A 22331-nucleotide genomic window follows, 5' to 3' on the forward strand; every position below is an offset into this window, starting at 1 on the left:
TGAAAGCTTGAACACTCATGACACTTACTATATCTATAAAAACATATTAAGCTTACGTCAATATCACAGAATGGCCAAGGTTGGAAGGGACCTCTGGAGATCATCTAGTCCAACCTCCCTGCTCAACCAGGGTCCTCTAGAGCGCGTCGCCCAGGATCACGTCCAGACAGGTTTTGAATATCTCCAGAGAAAGACTCCACAGCCTCTCTGGGCAACCTGTGCCAGTGCTCACTCACCCTCACAGGAAAGAAGTTTTTCTCAGGTTTTGATGGAGCTTCCTGTGTTTCACTTTGTGTTTGTTGCCTCTTGTCCTGTTGCTGGGCACCACAGAGAAGAGTCTGGCCCCATCCTCTTGATACCCTCCCTTCAGACACCTATACACATTGATCAGATCCCCCCCTCAGTCTTCTCTTCTCCGGGCTCAACAGGCCCAGCTCCCTCAGCCTTTCTTCAGAGGAAATGCTCCAGTCCCCTCATCATCTTTGTAGCCCTCCGCTGGACTTGTTCCACTAGCTCCATCTCTCTCTCGTACTGGGGAGCCCAGAATTGGACACAGGACTCCAGGTGAGGCCTCCCCAGGGCTGAGCAGAGGAGGAGAATCACCTCCCTCCACCTGCTGGCAACACTCTGCCTAATGCACCCCAGGATCCCACTGGCCTTCTTGGCCACAAGGGCACATTGCTGGCTCGTGCTTAACTTGGTGTCCACCAGCACTCCCAGGTCCTTCTCTGCTGAGCTGCTTTCCAGCAGGTCAACCCCCAGCCTGTACTGGTGCATGGGGTTATCCTTCCCTAGGTGCAGGACCCTGCGCTTGCCTTTCTTGAACTTCATGAGGTTCCTCTCTGCCCAACTCTCCAGCCTGTCCAGGTCCCTCTGAATGGCAGCACAGCCCTTCCCCTCAGTTTAGTATCATCAGTATCAGTTGCTGAGAGTGCACTCTGTCCCTTCCTCCAGGTCATCGAGGAATACATTGAACAAGACTGGACCCAGTCCTGACCCCTGGCGGACACTGCTGGCTACAGGCCTCCAACTAGACTCTGTGCCACTGACCACAACCCTCTGAATTCTGCCATCCAGCCAGTTCTCAATCCACCTCACTGTCCACTCATCCAACCCACACTTCCTGAGTTTACCCCTCAGATGTGATGGGAGACAGGGTCAAAAGCCTTGCTGAAGTCCAGGTAGACAACATCCACCGCTCTGCCCTCGTCTACCCAGTCAGTCATTCCAGCATAGAAGGCTGTCAGATTGATCAAGCATGATTTCCCTTTGGTGAATCCATGCTGACTACTCCTGATCACCTTCTTGTCCTCCGCATGCTTAAGGATGACCTCCAGCATGAGCTGTTCCATCCCCTTTCCAGGGATGGAGGTGAGGCTGACAGGCCTGTAGTTTCCTGGCTCCTCCTTCTCGCCCTTTTGGAAGACTATGGTGACACTGGCTTTCTTCCGGTCCTCAGGCACCTCTCCTGTTCTCCAGGACCTTTCCAAGGTGATGGAGAGTGGCCTAGCAATGACATCCGCCAGCTCCCTCAGCGCTCGTGGGTGCATCCCATCGGGGCCCATTGGATTTGTGGACGTCAGGTTTGGACAAACGATCTCTAACCCGATCCTCCTCGACCAAGGGAGAGTCTTCCTTTCTCCAGCCTTCCTCTCTTGTCCCCAGGGTCTGGAATTCCTGAGGGCTGGCCTTAGCAGTGAAGACTGAAGCAAAGAAGGCATTCAGCAGCTCTGCCTTCTCTGTCTCCTTTGTCACCAGGGCACCCGCCCCATTCAGCAGCGGGCCCACGTTTTTCCCTAGTCTTCCTTTTGCTCTGGATGTATTTGAGGAAACCCTTCGTGTTGTCCTTGACATCCCTTGCCAGATTTAATTCCTAATGGGCCTTAGTGTTCCTCATCGCATCCCTGCATTCTCTGACAACGTCCCTGTATTCCTCCCAAGTGGCCTGTCCCCTTGTCCACATTCTGTAGACTGCCTTCTTCTGTTGGAGTTTGGCCAGGAGTTCCTTGCTCATCCATGCAGGTCTCCTGCCCGCTTTGCCGAACTTCTTCCTCAGAGGGATGCACCGATCTTGAGCCTGGAGGAGGTGATACTTGACTATTAACCAGCTCTCTTGGACCCCTCTTCCTCCAAGGGTCCTACCCCATGACATTCCCCTAAGTAGGTCCCTGAAGAGGCCAGAGTTAGCTCTCCTGAAGTCCAGCGTTGCAATCCTACTTATTGCCCTGCTCCCTCCTCGCAGGATCCTGAACTCCACCATCTCATGGTCACTGCAGCCAAGGCTGCCCCCAACCTTCACGTCTCCAATTAGACCTTCTTTGTTTGTTAGTACAACGTCTAGCATTGCACCTCTCCTTGTTGGTGCCTCCACCACCTGGGTCAAGAAGTTATCATCAATCCTCTGCAGGAACCTCCTGGACTGTTTGTGCCTAGCTGTTGTCTTTCCAGCAGATGTCAGGGTGGTTGAAGTCTCCCATGAGAACCAGGGCCTGTGATCGTGAGGCTACTTCTAGCCGTCTGTAGAAGGCCTCATTGATGACTTCTTCCTGATCAGTTGGCCTGTAGTAGACCCCCACAACAGTGTCACCCATGTTAGCCTGCCCTTTAATCCTTACCCATAGGCTCTCAACTTGCTCTTCATCCACCCCGAGGCAGAGCTCCACACATTCCAGTTGCTCCCTCACATAAAGGGCAATTCCACCACCTCGCCTTCCTGGCCTGTCTTTCCTAAAAAGCACGTAGCCATCCATGACAGCATCCCAGTCACGTGAACTATCCCACCATGTCTCTGTAACTGCAATGAGATCATGGCCCTGCGACCGCACACAGACCTCTAACTCTTCCTGTTTATTCCCCATGCTGCGCGCACTGCTATACAGGCATTCCAGAGAGCCAGTCAAGCACGCAGGCTTCCCAGGAGAGGTGCAAGAGGATTCTCCATAGCCATGTCCCATGCTGTTTCCCCTTGAAGCATGCACCTGCTGGAGGCCTCCTGACTGGAGCAGTGTTTTACTGACTACCCTGTCACTATACCACTCCCCTTCCCCCATCTTGCCTAATTTAAAGCCCTCCGTACCAGGCTGGCCAATCTGTTGGCAAAGACACGCGTGCCCCACTTGGTAAGGTAGATCCCATCTCTCCCCATCAGCTGTTGATCTACTGCCAACACCTGCGGCGCAGCCAGCTGTTAACTTGGAAAACTCGTCTACTCCTCCTCCCATCCTTTCCCCTCACAGGCAAGATTGAGGAGAAAACGACCTGGGCTCCCAGACCCTTAACCACCATTCCCAGAGCTCTGAAGTCCCGTTTGATGGTTTCCAATTTGCCTTTCATTTCGTTAGTGCCCACATGGAAGAGCAGCAGAGGGTAGTAGTCTGCTGCATGGACAAGCCTTGGCAGTCTTTCCATGACATCTCTTATTCGAGCCCCTGGCAGCAGCAAACCTCTCTAGACAAGGGGTCAGGTCGACAGATAGGTGCCTCCGTCCCCTGCAGCAGGGAGTCACCCACAACAATCACTCGCCGCTTCTTCCGGGTGTTCCTGCACAGCACAGGGTCTGCCAAATATATCTAACTTAATTATATTGGAATTTGCAATTAACAGAAGACTGTTTAGTAAACTAACCTGGAAAAGGCAGAAAACCATTGCTTTTACTGGATAGCAAGGATATTGGTAAACACTTCAGGTTTCTGCATCTTACCAACAGAACAATGGTGCTGTGCACCTTATTATGAATTCACAGCACTCTGAAATGCAAGCCCTAAGAACATGTTAATGACTAATGAACTGATGTTGTGACATTAGTTTTATGGCTTTAACTGTTGGACATAAAGGTAGCACAAGTACTTCAATTCTTACCAAGGCAGTCAGTTTCCCAGTTTCTCCCTCTCTTGCTGCTCCCAAGAGCTCTTCTTCCAGTTTTCTTTCTTGTGTCCTTTCCACTGCTTTTAAGAAAGATTTTTAATTGTCACGTCAGTACAGTCACAGTTATGTCTGAAGTAGGGCATTTAAGAAACTGTATCAAAGTAAGCCTAGAGAAAGAAGGGTTTCCAATATAATTTATAGGAGGCATGTACTGATACCACCTAAATAGAATATTTTTCCAGAAGAGTCTGTGTCAGAGACAAAATTTGATGTTCAAAAACATGTAATATTGAAAAAATTTTGAGTATGGATTTTAGACCACCACGCCCAACTCTACCCACTAGAAAAAGAGAAATCAGGCAAAATATATGCTTTCCTTTCCATCCCATCAGATCTTCCCTGCACTCTTTCTCAGCTTTTCTCTTCTATTCTTTCTACCATCCTCCAGAAATTCTGTTTTTTCTCTAACATCAGTGTTTAGAAAGGACTTATCTGTGCACTTGCACGTAGAACTGGAAGAGAGATCAACTTCTGCATATAGTCTCTGTACTGGACATGACACTTCAGCAGTACTTATGGGCAGTACGTTAGTAATAATACCAGGAGGTAACATAGCTCTCGAACCCTCTAACAGTAAAACCAGTCAGCCCTGTGTAAGTAGTTGGGGCACCATCTCCCTCACTTTTACGAGGTGTGAGATGGCAGAGGAAACGAGGTAACTTTTTTTTTTTTTTTTAAATAACCTTTAAGACTACAACAGCAAATCCTAAACGTGATCCAGCACTGGGTCACCTTTATAAAGTGCTCAAGATTTTGCTCGTTAACAATCTTGTTGGCATAAAGTCACTTATTCTTGACTAGTTTTTCCTCCTTCTAGTGAGCTAAGGCTTTGACTGCCATTTACCATTCAGAACTGTAGCATGGAACACCGCAACAGGATTGAAATATTTATTTGAATGATGCTACAGGTATTTATAATACTTATTTCTCCAAATAAGTTGCAAACATATTGGGGAAAAGCTACCAATACCGCAGGAAAAAAATGGCTTTTTTTTTTTTTTTTTAAATGACCAAATCTAAAGATAAAATTCAAGTGAGCTTCAGTAACTTGTAAGGAAAGAACAGCTTCAGAAAGTACAAATGTTTGGAAATAGTCTATGACCTACGCAAGTTACCTTCCAACATATTCCTTATCTCTTTATCGTGAGTAACTTCTTTTGCAGTCTGCCCACTCCCATTAACAATAGAAGTATCAGCGTTACGTTGCAAGAGTAACATCACCACCTCCTGGAAAACAAGTTGACAAGCGTTTTTTAATCTATCTCAGGTACAGCAAAGCCAGAATTGCACTTCCAGCTTTTGACAGCCTGTAACATTAGCTGTGAAACAGCTTCTCACCACAGCTGAGTTATGAGAACAGGAAAGGATGTTTTAGAAAGATAGAGGGACTGCAACCTTCTCTTTCACGTTAGTCAGACTGAGGGAACCAACAGGAAACAAGTTACAGCTGAAGCAACACAGTCTGATATAAGAGTATATCTTTGTGCCTGATATGAAAGATGAATTTGATAGATTGAGGTATATTTTTTCAGCACTTTCGAGAAGGGTAATCTTGCGACTAAAGTCAGTCACCCTTTCAGAAGGGCCAGCTGGTTGTCCACAGCAGTAGCATTATTTTGGAAACGACAGTAGGAAGTGCGGAGCAAGCAAACGTCTCACGTTCCAGGCCTATAAAAAGCCCTTTGGTTCCAGTTTTCTAGAAAGAAATAGCACTTCCTGATACCAAATGGACCAGTGTGGCCTATCTTTCCTCTCCCCGCTAAAGCCACTAAAACTGAAACAGTGCTGGCTGCTCTCTGTGAAGATACACATTTAGTCAGGAGGAAGAATTCCAACTCCTCCTACCGCGGTCAAACAGACATAGGCACAAGTGCAGATTAACCTGTTGTACTTTAGCAATAGATGGCAGATCTTTACACTGGTTTTCACACAGCAATTGGCACCTGCAGCTGGAGACAGTGCCACACTCATGCATTTTATCTCTGGCACAGAGCAGAGCCAGAACAGAAGAAGCATCATTTAGGCAGTCACACAAGTAGCGCAAAGTATTTCAATCAAAGAAAACTACCAAGATTACTCTCTCCCATTGCTAGCAACATCCTCATCAACAAAAAGTTAGGAAGATATGACAAAGTATAACAAGGAAGAGAACAGACCACTCTTCTCCTGTCCTCAAAAAAGATATTTGTACCATGCTTTTGCTTTGGAAAGAGTTCCACCAGCTGTGCAAAAAAAGTCCAATGTGCCTAGTTCTTTTGAACACACTGTCACAAAACAGATAGTAAGTCATTTTCTGGGAGACACTGTATAAACAACTTTTTGTAGAGATCTTATGCTACAGTTTCCTTAATAATCTTATGAGAGAGGCTTAAAAAAATCCAACATACGTTACCTTCCGCCCTGTGAAAGCTGCACGATGGAGCGGAGTGTCCCCCATGTCATTCAGCACGTTCACATCTGCGCCAGCCTAAACAGCAAAAGACATCTGAACGCCCTTCCAAAAAGATCTGCATAGGTATTTCTCTAATGGGGGGGAGGGCAGGCCACTGTGATGAAGGCCTCATGGCATATCAGACTAGAACTGTCACACAGCCACAATGGAAACCAAGATAAACTATATATGCAAGATTCATAGCCAGAATAAATAGCTTCAAAAAGGAAAAGCCTCCCATATTTTTTCCAGGGGTGTCCTTCACTTCTGAGAAGGTATACAAAAGATAAGTTTAATAGATTTTTCTTTTGGTTCAAGTTACTAAAAGAACTGTAACAGTACTGGATAACATGCATACATATATTATTACAGATGCACAACACAGGGCAGCACAGCCTCCTCTGAGCTTAAATAAGCTTTGTTCTCTCTAAATATCTGTTGTTATCCTTTCACCCAAAGTGAAAAATTCAATGTCAGCATTAAGGTTGTCCTATCTGAAAGCTAACCCTTTCTGTTTTAGCATCTTTGTCTCAACTCTCCCTTCCTCTTGTTATACGCTTTCCCCATCCCATGCCCTTTCTCTGAAAAGGAAGGCCGCTTGGCACACCGCATAGGCACTGTTCCAGGAGAACAAGAAATCTTACCTTTAAGTGTCTCTTCTACACTGCTTTACCTAGCTTCTCAACAGGTCAGAAAGAGGTCAAGACATATCTAACTTACCACGTATGTGCCTTGATCACGTAGTTTAACCAGACCACTGCTGCTGGCCTAAAGTTAACTGACAAGCTCTGACTCCAGTTCTTATGATTGCAGAGCCTTATTTCTGATCATACCTGACTTGCTCTTTGAGCATGAAACCCAGGCCCAAGTATACAGAGACTTGTATATGCCTAACTTTCAGAGGTGTGTGGTCTCCTTTATTACTAACCTTTATTCTTTAACTAATACCCTTTCAAAAGCCCCACAAGCAATGAAGAAAGAGCAATTAAAAAGTCGTATATTCTCTTTCAACTCTGGAAGGGCTGATAAAAGCATTAGGTCACAAAACTTTACCTTTTGCTTTAAGCAGCCCTCTTGGATTGAGAGCAGCATCCTCTACTGAGCAGGTGTGTAGGCTACAGAAGAATTTTCCAGAGAAATCTCAGCTTTGTTTCCTGCTTTAGAGTCATGATTATAGTTGGTGGCCTTTACTTCAAATGGATTTCAAGTATGGATTAGCTACCTTTGCATTTGAGCCTGTTTAAAGTGTTTCTGCTATCTATAGCAAAACCTTTCAGACAGGAATATGGTGTCTAAATGACATAGTTCAGGTTGGCTGAAGTTACCCTGAGTACTGGTGGTAAAAAAAAAGACCCCAACCAGAGATAACTGAAAACGTACTGCAAAGGTTGCTATGAAGATACAACGGGTCACCATTGACCACACAGAGGTTAGGAGTTCCACGTTTCTAAGACGTTAGAAAGAAATGAGTCAAACTCTGTTAGTCTGTGCCTGGAGTGGGGGAATACACACAAGATACCTCGTCCAGAATTCTGCACATACTTCTTTGTACAACTGTACCATACAATTAGCCCAGATTTTTTGCATCTCAAACATTTCAGCCTTTCCTATAACACAATCAGTGAAACTGTCTGAATTATGTAAGTACTGTAGTAAACTAGAGCAGGCCCTTGAAGTATTGGCATTACTACTGCTTCTTGCTGGCCTACTATATGCAGATATCCATTGAGCATGAAAAGGACTGCAGCTTTCACAAGTGCATAGCTATATATCGTAGGAAGTTTCTCATTTCGACGTTCAGATGATTACATAGACAAACACACACATGCTTCATAAGAAAGTTAGCTCACTACTGGTAGCTGTAAACACTGTTCAAAGTAGCAGCAGTATACTACTGTCACATCTCAGCAACTTCCAGTGTCGTTATCTTGGGTCCTTGTAACTGGGCACAACCTTCTTGATATTGCAACTATTCCACTCCCTAGTTTTAACAGTCAGCCTAGTTATCTGTGTGTAACACAGAAACCGTAAGAGTGGCTCTTTCTCTCAACAAACAAGCCTTTCTTCCATCACAAAAACCTGAGCAAATACTAAGTGCTTCTAGTAGAAGAATCTTCTGCTTTATACAGAGGCAAGTAGAGAGATACCTTCAGCAAATCCTCTACTACAACAGCATGTCCAAAGTAGCATGCAAGGTGAAGAGGTGTCCAACCCAAATTAGATTTACTTCTGCCTAGAAGATACAAAACAGAATAAGGTAAATTAAGTTTTGATAACGCAATACAACCAGAGTCATGTGCCTGAGCAGTGGCATGGATGATCAGTCTCCTTAGCAACATAGAGAGCGTTTAGGGTATTTTGGGCTTTTGTTTTTTGGGGCAGAGAGGCCAGGAAGCATCATTAGAATTAATTTAATCTGAACCATTAGATCAGGCCATGGTCTGAACAAATTAGATTCAAATCTACGGAATCTTTCTGGAAGAAGAAAGCCGTACTGTCTGATGGAGATTAAAACTTTTCTCTTCATGAAATATCTTGCGCTTTAACACCAGCAACAAGCTTCAGTTACTTTCATTCAGTGCACAAAGAGCACATGGAGTGCAAGTACACATATGTCTCTTAAGTGGATCAAAAAAGTTTAGTTTACCTGGTTTTATTTCTTGCACACAAATGAGAGCTAGGAAAAAGCATCTTCAGAGCAGAGATTTGGAATAAAACAGTGGGAATGAACTGAAGTTAGGTTTTTTTGTAGCCTTATGTTTGGATTCATTTCTTAAATACAGAAAGCCTTAGTAAAAGTTTCATGATTTTAAAACCTTTGTGCATTGCAGAGCTCATGTGCTATCTAGAAGTGCAAGCCTCTGCATGCATGACAAGACAAATGTAGGTAGAACACAGGCACAGAAGTGACGATCCAAAAGATAACACCAGTTATATTTTAACAAGTTTTTAAAGCATTTCCTAGAGGCCTGGCTGTATGACTGCAATTCAAGAATTGTCCTACAATCACTTCTTTTAAAAGCAGGGTATGAAAGCATTGGAGATTACTAAGTTGGCAGTTGTTAGCTTCCCTTTGTCGCAATACTCCACTGTATCAAGAAAAGCCAGTTCAAACTTTGTGCTTACTACGCAACAAGCCCACAGCATTCTCAGTGCTACCCAAAAGAGCATGAAACCAAAGGGGTCATGAGGCATTAAACTGTATTAAGTTACAGTCACCATAAAGTTTTCTCCTCTGGGGCTGAATTTGGGAACATGCACAATGTAAGAAGAGTTTGTCCTGAGAAGACAAGCCACTACCACAAGGAAAGAAAAGAGAACTACTGGTCTTACAGGTCCATTCTATTTTCATTTTAAAAATTAACATTAGAATAGCATTCACAAATGAAATACTTCCCCATTCCTTGTAACTGTTTCCAGCTCACATTTCTGCCCACTACCGGGTATGTGTTTTGTTATTTAGTTCTCTTTCTTCAACTCCTTCTCTTGTTCCAACCCCAGATTGAGTATCTTCCCCTCATCCCAGTCTGGCCTACAGAGTTCCTATGATGGGCTCAAGTACCACAGAAAATAAATACCACATAGACCACCAACTCTGGGACTATACTGAATAGCACACCAATGGAGATCATCCATTTCAGTATAGCAGAGCAGAAATCCTTGCACTTTGACCAGTTAAGTAAAACTAAGATCTAAATGATGTGTGCTCAACTTTTAAGCTTCCATCGAGCCTCATACCACCCAATACCAAAACAAGCATCAGAATTTTTTTTTTAAACTAGGATGTACACTTTCTAGTGAACTTTGACTGATTGAAGCTGCTCCTTTAGATCACTAGGAATATGAATAAGTCATTTTTAAGAATCCCATTTATTGCTTCTTAGCCAAGTAGTACAACAGGGGGTTGTATATATGCCAAGGTCTATACTAAACTGAGACTACCCCTCTAAAAGTTCCAACATATGTGAGCGCTTTTTAAAGGAGACTTGAACAGCGATCCCGATTTGATACTTCCTGGCCTCAAGATGACATCAAAAGTTCTTTCAAAGAACAAAGTTGTGCTGAACTCATACAATTAGCCCAAGATAAGCACTAGCTAAAAAGATGACAAGAGCGCGCTGCCACCAAGGAATTCAGTTATAAAAAAAATTCAGGAATCTGCCCAAACAAGAAGCTCTTGTTCAATAAAGTGGCAGAGTCCTTTGCTCTGCACCTACTCTGAATATTTGTGCGTCTGATATTAGCCGAGCAGTTACTTCAAGCTCTGAGGTATACGTTACTTCTCTTCGAGGGACCACAAGTGTCTGTACTTTAACACATCCTATGTTTTCTACCAGGACATCAGTGCACTGGGGAGAACAAGACAACAGGAAAACAGACTAATACAATACAAAGCCAACAATCACCCTTTTCCCCCCAATTCTTTGCTTTGAGGTCATTTAGCTGTAAATCTCAAATCATTCAATTAAGAGAATGACAAAGAACTAGACGGTCATCTTTGGGCTGTGGTCTCTCAGACTGCTGTGTAGTCATTCTTTTTTTTTTTTTTTTGGCATTACACACTTGCTATTGATCACTTACCTTATTTTATAGTTTTCTCACTTTGCAAGGTCTAGATATTCAAGGTTCTTGTACGTAAGGAGAGTGAGCCAATACAGACAGGGCCTTTGAAAGTATGACTGTTTTGGATGATATCCAGCTTTGGTGTTATCCTAATGCAAATACCTCTTTTGCAATCACTGATCTGAGAAAACTGGGAATTGATGTTCACTCCATTTGGCTTGATCTTCATCAAGCATGTCTTGCTTATCTGCAAGTGTTAGTTAACCAGAAACCAACCACAACAGAACAAGTATGAGAAGCCTGCATTTGTTTTCTCTTCCCTCACTTTTGCTGAAATCGACATGCTTGGGATCACTGTTGCCATACCTCGTGGTTATGGATCTAACATACGGTCTCAACAATGGTTCACCCTTGCAAAGAGAAAACACGTTTTACAAGATGCTGAAGGTAAGTTTTGACACTCAGGCACATAAATGTTTCAGACTGAAGTCTCCTATGGTGCTTTTAGGGGGAAGTTTACACTACCTCCAGTATGGCCTCCTACCTGCTCCAAAAGTACTTTATTCCCAGCCACGTATCACTGCCAGATCAGATGCAAGTTCTGAAGGAACTGCTGCAGCACTGAAGATACCCCACACCCTGTCTTTCTAGGTACATCTATCATTATCTAGAAAGTAATCATAGAAGGACAAGAGGCTGAAGGGAAGAGAAGAAAGATTGAAGGCTGCAAAATCTTACAGTCTACAGCCTTCATTTTAGCTAATTATCATGTGGTCATGTGATTACTATCCAGTATTATCTAATAGATCAGGATTTGCAGCAAGATAACTGTTTTGGTAGTGAGGAGGCTTAACAAGGTTAGCTATACTGCAGATGCTGGCTGGCCTGATTTTGTCTTACACGATATCCAGTGGGATACTCTACAGAAGCAGAGCAATTGAAATGGTCAGTTGTCTCTGAAGAATAATTGTGGAAGAATAGAGATTTAACTCTGAAGTTTTACACTACCAGAACAGTTCCTCCAGAGAACAATTCAGTCACACTTCTTTGTCTTCTAACAGATTACCCCTTTTAGAAGGACCAGAATTAAAAGACCAGAGATTTCACCCAGCAGAAATTCCATATTCAGAATTACTCTCTTTGTGTCATCTAAACTACCACCAACACATTTCCACTAGTTTCCCAAATCTTCTGTTCGCAAGCATGTATTAGCTGGCTGACCATGTACTGCTAAATGGGAAGAGTAACAGCTAAGCACTGTCTACCTTTTCCTTCGTTAGGTGAGTCTCTTCTAGGTTACCTGCTGGCTTTCACAGTACTACCATTCAATTTTGATCAGGAATGCTAAGACCAGTTTGCTTGATTTACTATGAGACTGCAGATTATGCCATTTCGTTAGGCTTCCTTGCCTTCAGATTATGTTTAAGAACATACCTGAGAAGCTCTGAAAACTCTAGAAGATTCTAGCTCCATCATGCTCCATCTAGTTCAGTTTTAAACTATGAACTAGCTTCCTGAAGATGCAGCATCAAGAGTTTGGTTTTTACATACAGCTTATTCTGTGAGGTGAGCACATTAACTATTGTGAAAACACAGACAAGGCTGAGTAGTCAAACAAAAGCATGAGTAAACTGATGATTAAGAACTAAAGTTGGGAAAGGGACAGAACTTGTTTCGATAACAGCCTTCCCTGCCCTTTAGGGTACGGTGTTCCCTCTATCATGGCTGAGAGAGGACGGATTATTCTCCCCCCCACACACACACACACCTCACATACACACTCTGTAGAACTGTCTTATCAGTGCTAATTAACAGCCAAACGTTGAATAAAGAGACACCAGCATGTGTAGAAAAAGCAGGGTATACATCCACTTTTTTGAAACAAGCAGAAACACTTGTGGAAATAAAGAGAAATATAAAGCTATTTACTGAGTAAAAAATAGGGGAGTCTGCTGCTGCTAACAAGCGCGCTAATCCAGCCCAAGTTTGAAGTTTTAATGCTCAGCAAGCACGTTGCTTAGCCTTAACTATGTTAAATATGTATATAGACCCAGACCAGCAATATCTACCTTGTTTTCCCAAGTTATCAAAAAAAAAAAAAAAAAGTGTCCCAATCCTCTTTGCAAGCAGTAACAGTTGTAGCTGCTGCTAATGAATTGATCATGAACCACAGCTTAAAAAAAAAATCATATCTAGCAGAGCATAGATAAGGTACCTGATCTCCTCTGCAGCCTTGATTGAGGCTCTTTACATCCCCGAAACATCCCCTTGCATCCTACTCTGTTTTGTTTAATATTTTAAGCTCTGATATTGGCATCAGCTCAAGTGTTGGCAGAAACAGGTACTGCTTCTTCACCTTGTTGATATTTCTAGCTTCAGTGAACTGTCCTGAGTTTACGTACATTATACTTACCTATACTGTTTTCACGATCTCTCCCCCACACAGACTGGCCTTAAAAGTTACATGGTAAAAGTAGTTGCATAAGTGGTTTTTACCACACTATCGAGCACTTCAAATAAAGCAAGGTTGTACTATCAATAATAGTTTCACTACCTGTGGCTTCAACAGTGGGGTTACAAACATGTGAGAAGAGCTACTGACCTTTACAGTTGATGTTAAAGGTTATTTCTCCTTTGTCCCTGGTATCCAACAGCTGTTTAACTTCTTCAGAGTTTCCATTTCTAGCATCATGGAGAAGCTGCTGTTCTGCTTCTGTACTCATCTCTAATGAAAAACAAAAGAGAACCGATTTTGCAAGTTTCTTATGCTGCTGTAAGTTATGACTTCTTATTGTGCCAGTTTTCTCCCTTATTTAGTCTGAACCCCACCACAAGAGAGGTAGTTATTTCCTATGTAGAAGACCTTTAACGTTCAAGCTGCTCTTCACCGTCCAGTCACGCCACTGTAGGAAGCATTAAAATTCCTCATCTGAGCACAGAAGCTAAATAACCCAATTCCCACCTCTTCTTGCTTCCTAAGTTCTAGGCGTGACTTGAGTATTGAAACCGAATGCCACAAGTGAGAAATTTCTTTGCTACTAGCATAACCAGTAAGCACTTATTCTTTCCTCTTAAGAAAGAGGGAAAAAAAGAAATGACGATGCACATCTATTAGCCCAAGTATTCCCTCAGAATTAATTGGGACTCACTTTAACTACTAACATCTGAAGAACAGAATTCATGTTCATACAGAGATCCCAGATGCCCATTAGCTGACTGGTAAAGTCAACTGTTGGAACTCAGATACGTGTCTCCCCCACCTTGATTTGAAAGAGAGTCAGATACTCAAACGTCTTTCCACATTTGACCATATCTTTAAGGAGCACATTAGTACAGTGTAAAGAAATTTACACACAACTGAAGAGTACCACTAGCTAGTTCTCATATTGCTATTGCTTTTGAACCAAAATAGGAAAATTTACACCTTTCAAAGAGGGGAAAAAAACAAAACTTATCAGTATAGCTATTTTATAGCTCTTTACTAGACAGTGAGCATAAAACCTTTGGGCAATGGATACTGCTATTTATCAGGTCACTCGCTGAAGGCAGTTATTAATGATGCCTGATGTCTTGACCAATCTTGCCACAGTAAAGGAGGTAATTTGAACTTTTTTGTTATGCTATTACAACTAGATCCAGAGATCTCCATTCAGTATGGGAGAAAATCCATTTTAATGTCCCATCTAAATACACACCTTTTAAGAAGGGTCAGGTACCTTTAAAAGCAACCTGAAAAGATTGTGCTGCAAGCAACAGTAAACTGTGTATAAGAACAATGGTAAAAGAGCAGGCTGCCCACATTTAGTGTGTCCAGTTTACCTCCTTCATCTGACACATCGGACTTAACTAGGTAAAACTGTAGGACCAGGACTTAACTGTAAAATCTAGATTTCTAAAGTTAGTTAATGATTGCAAAGAATATTATCAGCCAAAAAAAGTTAGCTTTCCTACACTAGCAGAGCTTTTCAGTGGTTCCACAACATGTTCACGCTCTGCTCCACTGGACAGGCAGCTCAACTGCACCACACACATTCACAACTCCACAGGCAGCAGATACTACTGCAAGATGAGAAGCCCCTCAACAAGAGAAGAGATGATTCTGTTTCTTGTGACCACTGCAGTTGTTTCTGGGAAGTCTACACAAGATGAGAGCACTGGGTAAGCAATTAATTTAGTGGGGGAGGAGAAGAGAAAGGAAGGGGAAACAGTCTTCAAACTGATGAATTTGCCAGACAAAACCAAGCAATTCCTTTCTAGCGTGCTTTAGAGGAACAGACTGGATCAGTCACATGCAACTTACTATAGACACGAGGCACAACCTCCTATTTCAAAACGAGTTAGACAATACCCTTGTTTGTGTCTGCTTTTGTCTATAGTTTTGCTAGAAAAAAATAACACTAGTACTTCAAGCAAACCTTCAAACCCTGAAGCCACCTTATTCTCTAAACAGGAGCCTATCCATTTTTCTGAGGCAACGCAGTACAGCTTGTTGTTACTAGGGCATGTATCATTGGTTCAGTGAAGCTGTTTTACCAGTGTCTAGAGAAAGATCAAAATGACGTATGCTGATGCATTAGTCTGCAATACTTTCTCTGAAGCCGAGTGATACTACTCGGTGGACCACAGAATACAGCACTGAGAATTATACAGTCAGAAGCTAACAGCATAGGAAGAGCTCATTTTGCTGACTTACCCATTGAAAAAAAGCAAAGCTCATCCTTCACTTCTCCCCTCCCACCCAATATTTCTTTAGCAATCTCTCAATGTATTACATGAGAAACATACTCTTATCATTATCCCATATCATTTACCAACATCCCACATAGACAGTAGGTACATTTAACAGTGCACATTCAACACGTTAAGAACCTTTCCCATTTGATGCTGATGAGAAGGAAGAAAGGACTGCTTGGGAAGGGAACCAAGAAACTGATCCAAACGCAGAACTCCTGAATGTATGCAGCAAGGCCAGTGATGTGCATGAGCAGAATGTTAAGCAGCTTAGCAAACACAGAAAGCTGAACGACGAGGTAAAGCTATTTATTTGATTTTTTTCCTAAACAGTCATTAGATTAAAATCATGTAAAAAAAAACAAATCAAAACAAAAAACCCCACTCTTACAGCAAATATTATCAGCAGAGTGAAATGTGCAGTAGCAGGGCTAAAAAATGTCCATTTGCTTCAGTGTTTCTGTCCCCAGTCCCCTTTCCTGTTCAGGCCAAGCCTTCAGTTTTAAATACACTTTGCAAGCTTCGCATATGCAGTGAGGCAGAAGAATGACTGAGTGGCTGGCTATTAGTCATAGTTAGAAGAGTAATTCACATGGAAATGTTCCTACAATTGGGGCTGGAAAGTGAATCTGTCCGGAATTATTCATTAGACAACAAGCAATACAGACCCTGAAGTTTCAGCTAACAGAAGCTCAAGTTAGTGCTAGCACCTAATTGAGGCTAGCAGCAAAGGGCTCTTAACACAAGTTAGCATAATCTTGAAAATACTGATTTAAGTATTATGATTTGCTCTTTAATGGAGTTGAGCAATAGCCAGCAGAAGACTTTGAGTGGCAACTTTAGAGTACTTAAGAAATCAATGCATACGCACTCAAAGTCTAGGGGCTTACGATTTTATTTGTTACATCTGCACTCCACAGCAGATGGGAGCATACTATTTGGTCACATGACCTGGCATCCAACGAGCTCCAAACCCTTACCCACCGTTTCTGAGGTACCAGGACAGCTCACCAGCACTGAAGGAGACACTTAACGGTTTAGTTTGGATTTATTAGCCGTAAGATACTACTAAAAGGTTAATCTCTATGAATTGTGCTGCTCATAAGTTAAGCTATTAGCCACTCAAGTGAACGGACATCTGTTCAGTCACTGATGTTGTCATCGTTACCTTAGTCCGCTAATCAGAAGATGTAAGTTAAATTGCTTTTCACAGCTCATCTTTATGCCTTGTACTGTGGGAAGGTTTGTATGCTAGTCTCTACAGTCACTGGCATGCCATGAGAAAATAACACATGAACAATATTTAGTATCTCCTACACAGCTAAGATGCAACGTGAGGCGCTTTTGTTAAACTCATTAGGACTACTTGAGCAGTACTTGACTGCTAATCGAATCTTGCCGTGTAAGAAGGCAAGAAGGACAGCATTTAAGATCTCCACCTTTACCTTCCTCCATGAACCCTCCACCGTAAAGATTTTCCTCACTCTGCTAAAGCATCTGTCTTCACATAGGGGTTGTTTTCAACACCGACTCAAGAGCCCAAGTTAGTATTCTGTTTGCACATCTGATCAAGGAACCTTGCAGAATACTTAACCGGGGAAAGCCAGTTAACAGCTGCTGATATACCAGCTATGCTTATCTAACTGCTAGGAGAAGCCAAGCAAAAGTTGCTTTTCTCACCAAGAGGTCTGTGAAGATCTAAAGTGCTATCCCTGACTAAGGAGCAGCACTGTTGATATGAACTGCTTGCTTTTACTCCGATTTCTTCTCCCACGCTGTGGCATCCTGCCAGATGTACACAGTTCAGAACAGCAACAAAACACGTCGGCTAGAACATCGTTGGCCTTCACTCTGCTGCAGCTTAACACAGGCTGCAAGCAACAGAAACTGTACCGGCACTGCCGAATTTAACAGGAAAGCTCTGAGTCAGCAGCTACCGGTGGCATAGGAAGCTTTCCATTCATGACAAGTAGTAAGGCTGCTTGGGAGTACCGCATTGGCTACTCTTTCAGAAGATCTCCCTCTAGCAATGAGAGCTAGATTCCTGTAGGAGAGGATGATACTTGCTTAGGAAGACTTCTTACTTGTCCCAGCAAGTACATATTATGAAGTGAGCTAGTAAAGGTGAGAACAAAAAGCCCCAAACCGCACAAACAGTCAGAACCAGCCTACGAACCCACACCACACACTGTACCGGCTGTAGCTGCTCCAAGGAGGAAGAGCTGCAGTATCACAAGCGTCTAGTGATGTTACCTAAAAACAGCTATTTTAGTTCCCAAGTACTAAAAATTAGAACTTGAGCACGCTTCTACGACACAGTTTCATTGATGCTTCGTGTTAAACAACCACCTATCTGAAACAAAGGTGCTGCCTGCTCAGTAGCGGCTAACGTGGAAGCAAGAATACAGTACGTGCTCAACACCTATCGCCTTGGCAGGGCAGTTACACTAATCCCTGCTCTTGGGTACCTCCTGGCTATTTTCCGCACCCAGTCGAGTCCTGCTACGTCAAAGACTTCCTTTCAGCCCAGGAGCTCTGAACACGCTTACTCCAGCTAGCGCGAGATCCCCCCAGCTCAGCAGGCGAGCACGGTGGCAAGCGAGCATGAACTTGAGCACAAACCCCGGGGCTCCCGACCCGCACCCGAAGCCACGCGCGGCTTTTACCGCGGCAGCGGAGCGGCCCTGGGGGCCCCAGGCCCGGTCGGAGAGGGGAGCTGGGGGCGGCAGCACACCCGCCGCGCACACCCGCCCCCTCCCCTGCTGGGCTTGGGGAAGGAAAAACGGGTCACCCACCCGGGCTGAGAAGAGGAGCAGCAGGAGGAGCAGGAGGCGCCGCGGCTCCCGGGTCCCCGCTGCGGGGCCGGGAGCTCAGGCCGAGCCGGGGCGCGGGCCGCCCCCGCAGGCCAGGCCGCCCCCCGCGGCGCCCGGCGGGAGCAGCGCGGCGAAGCTCCCCCCACCCCCCCCAATTCTCCCCGGGGCAGCACAGCCGCCCTCACGGCGGTCACAACCCGCCCGGCGCGGGGGGACGCGCACCCCGCCACACGAGCCGGGCCGAGCCTCACCGCTCCGCGCCGCCGCCGCCGCCGCCGCCTCCCCGCGCTCTGCGCACCGGCCCCGCACGTGACCGCCGCCGGCGGGGGCGGGGCCTCGGCCGGGGGAGGGGCGGGGCCAGGAGCGGCCCCTCCCCCGCCGCCTCGAGATGGCGCCGCCCCGAGGCCCTGCCCGAAACCTGAGGGGGGGGTGGCGGCCGGCGGGGGGGAACAGCAGGGTCCGGCCGCTTCGCCCCCTCAGCTAAACCCGAGCCGGAGGCGGGGGGAGGTGGGGAGGGGGGAGGAAGCCCCTTCGGTCCGGCGTACGAGCCTGGAGCGGGAGGAAAATTGTAACGAAGGGGCAGCTCCTAGAGCCCGTTTCAGACCAAAGTGACCGAAGAGCTGAGAGATTTGGTACGACCGGGGGCAGGGAGCGAGGCTGGCTGCGGGTCGAGGGCCCCTGGCTCTGCCGCCCCCCGCGCACCTCCCGGCCCTGACCCCCTTCCTCTCCGCTCCAGGCTGCACCTGGAGGCAACAGCTGGCACCCGGCTTCTCTGCTTGCACCACCTGGGGAAGGCCTGTGCGCTTTGGAAGCTTCCCCCAGCCCTTTTGCAGTCCCGCAGGAAATTATCTTTTAAAAGTTTAAAGAGCATGGGAGTTGCGTGGTGCTGAGCCGTGCCGTACCCCAGCCGGCGCCGCAGGCGGGAAGAGGGCTGAAAAGCAGGGCAGGAGCCGCAGGTGCCGTGAGGAAACATCTCAGAAGATTGGGGTGGGACTTTTGCCCCGAGTTTCAACCTGAGCGGTTGCTACGAAATCCTTGGGACGTGGATAGTAAGGCACCCTCCGTTATTGGGTATTGTGTATAACTGCACGTATTTTAACATGCAAACATTCTAAGAATGGTACACTAAAAGAAGAAAAGAACGTTTCCTAGTTCTTACTGTATTTTATGTAATAAAAGCATCAGCATCCCACCTACTCCATCCATCTTGGCAACGCAGTGCGGAGTTGTTTACAGCACAGCGCTCTGCCCTTCAGCCGGTTATATCGCAGCTTCTCCTGCTTCCAGATGCTTCAAGGAGTGGCTATCGTTTACCAATGTTTTGGCTCCAGGGAGTTTGGGACTCTGAAGAATTTAAACCAGTTTTGCCAATAGCATAGGGTTTTCTTTTGTTTGTTTCAAGCAGATCTTTTCTCTTTTTTTCATATCTGTCCTTTTTCAGGCAACCTGCTGGAATTAGTGGTGCAGAAAGCGTGAAGCACTGGCTGTGTTAGGGTTGAGCGCATTGGCAAACAGCCTTGCATAGAACTCACTGCACTGTTTTTGTCAATGGTTTTCGCAGCGGAGTGTATTTTACATCCTCTCCTGGTCCAGGATGGGGCAACCTGCCTGCAGAATTCAGAGCTGTGAGGACAAAGCCTTTCCTGAGGCCAGACCAAGGGAGAAACTTATTTAGGGAGGGAGCTTCCACTTTGTGTGCTGTGTAATCAACCAGTTGAATTCATTGCTGCAGGCAATCAAATCCTATGACTAGAAGTATCCGAGTGAAAACTTTGAAACAATACCACTCTTCATTGCCCTTACTTGAATGAAATAACCACACTATTGTGGCTGAAGCCGGCATTAGCAACCATACAAGCCAACATGACAGATGTTGATCATTCCTTGTTTTGCGAGGTACTACTGGCAGCTGAGAGAAGACAAGAAGCACCGCGCTGCCGCCCCTTTCTGCCTCTGCACGGTTGGCCTCGGCTGCTAGCGGTTTATCCAGGGCTGGAGCAAGGAAGAACTTTTGGAGAGCACTTCGGACTTGGAAAGGGACCATAATTACTGAGCATTTATTTTGCTATCCCCCCCAAAACTTCACAATTTTGTTTAGAATACAGAGCCTCCCTAACAGCATATGTTGCTCTGACTCTTTGTTTTCTTCCACATCAGACTAGAAGGTATTAGCCACCTTTGCAATATCCAGCTCAGCAAGGAAGCGCACACATGGAGAAGATTAGTGAAGTAACATATGAGATATGATACATTGTATGTATGATAGGTTGTACTGTTTTCATACAGTAGAACAGTTAATGACTGAATGTTCATTAATTGCCTGTCAGTTGCTGGACAGAAATTCAAGATTTGTGCCCCGATGCAGTTCTTCAGAAAGTTACTGCTTGACTATTTGGAGAGCAATACAGCAAACACAGGGCCTAGTCCTCTTTCTATACCTGTTACATTTACCAGGCTGGCAGAAGACAGGTATAGGTATATACACGCTGATAGTCTCAAATATGATTCCTCCGGTTTTGCCTTGAATTACCAAGCGCAACTTCCAGCCAATGATGAAAGTACAATTTTCAGGTAGTTCTGAAAGGCTGGCAATAGGAATTTGTTACAGTTGCAAGTTTGTTGGTGATATTTACTTCATACATGGGAGGAAATAGCCCTGTGAAGTGGTTAATTTGTAGATGGTATGAACCTTATTTACTGTTGAGATAGGAATGCTCTTTGCTGCTCAAAGCAGCACTGAAGCGAGCTCAAGCAGCTTCTGGAGGCATCCTCCTCCAGCAAAGAAACATGTGATAGAAAATATTTTGATGGAGAATTGTAACTTGCTGTTCTTATCTGAATGCAGACATATCGGACCAAAAATGTGAGGATTCACTGATCCTCTTTTGACAGGAGGCTCCTAAAACCTGCTAGCAGTTATTATATTGTAGAAAAGCTTTTAAATTTCTCTAACTCTACAGAAGACAACTGTATGCTGCTATAGGCTGCATACAAGCCAGCACACAACTGGATCGTGGCAACGCAAGGAAGCAACGTTATAACCCGAGGTGTCACAAAGCCACCCGTACGTGACATATACTTCTCCTGTTTTTTACCAGCCATGTAGTCTCAGCCAAAGATTCGGTCTTGTGTAATGCACTTTTTTGTTAATATGATTGAATCAGTTTGGTTTGTTTTTCATTCTAAGATGATAAATTGGCTGCATGCACAGAGTTTATAACTAGAAACCTGATAGGTAATCTTCAGTAATTTATCCCTCAATGTAGTAAACCGCAGCATTGTGCAACTGAATTCAGATGGACTACTTCGTCCTTAAATGCATACATGCTCCTTATTGGACGGTGGCAACTGAGCTGATATCAGATGCTGTTTGCTAGCAAGCTGAATGATATCTGCAATTCTTTGTCCTGATGGTGAGCAGTGTACTGTTTCTATAGCAAAATGCTTTCACTGAACTGTTGTGAAAATAAAGCTACCGCACTAACGCTGTCAAGTAAGTAGCCTCAATAGAAAAAAATCTTACACAAAAACAGAACACAGAACTGAGGGCATAAACTGGTAGTATATGATTTGGCATAGTAATTTTGAACTATTAGCATGGTTACACTATACCAAGTTTAAAGTTATACCTTAAAGGGAAGACTTAACAGACAAATTAAGTAATTGTCTGTACTACTGTGTGGGGTTTGTTTCTTGACTCTCATCTTGAGTAGAAAGGCAACAAATTCATCCACACAAGGATCTCTTCACTTCTAATTTGTCACCCTTATTTAAAGCCTTACCTGAAAGGTCAAATATTCTTGATTTTTCACTTTTGGCTCAGAACCCTTAAGCATGTTTTGATACTGATGCAGAGTTAAACAACATAT

General features: G+C 44.5%; 1 protein-coding gene across 5 annotated transcripts in view; it reads right to left on the bottom strand.

Moving 5' to 3' along the window:
* The window catches only part of OSBPL1A (oxysterol binding protein like 1A), an 81552-nt gene extending 62754 nt beyond the window's left edge, over window positions 1–18798 (bottom strand). For 2 of the 5 annotated variants that reach the window (XM_068932368.1, XM_068932365.1), the window contains exons 1-6: window positions 18714–18789; window positions 13521–13643; window positions 8503–8588; window positions 6317–6391; window positions 5040–5151; window positions 3859–3944 (exon numbers count right to left, since the gene is read on the bottom strand). In XM_068932368.1, the coding sequence (XP_068788469.1) occupies window positions 3859–3944; window positions 5040–5151; window positions 6317–6391; window positions 8503–8588; window positions 13521–13641 (480 nt within the window). In that variant the 5' untranslated portion in view covers window positions 13642–13643; window positions 18714–18789. Of the gene's footprint in view, window positions 1–3858; window positions 3945–5039; window positions 5152–6316; window positions 6392–8502; window positions 8589–13520; window positions 13644–18444; window positions 18556–18684 lie in introns of those variants that run through there. The other 3 variants (XM_068932366.1, XM_068932367.1, XM_068932369.1) reach the window with 3 other exon arrangements.
* Window positions 18799–22331: the final 3533 nt, after the last annotated feature.

The sequence above is a fragment of the Struthio camelus genome, chromosome 2 (assembly GCF_040807025.1).
Source record: "Struthio camelus isolate bStrCam1 chromosome 2, bStrCam1.hap1, whole genome shotgun sequence".
Taxonomy (NCBI): Eukaryota; Metazoa; Chordata; class Aves; order Struthioniformes; family Struthionidae; genus Struthio; species Struthio camelus.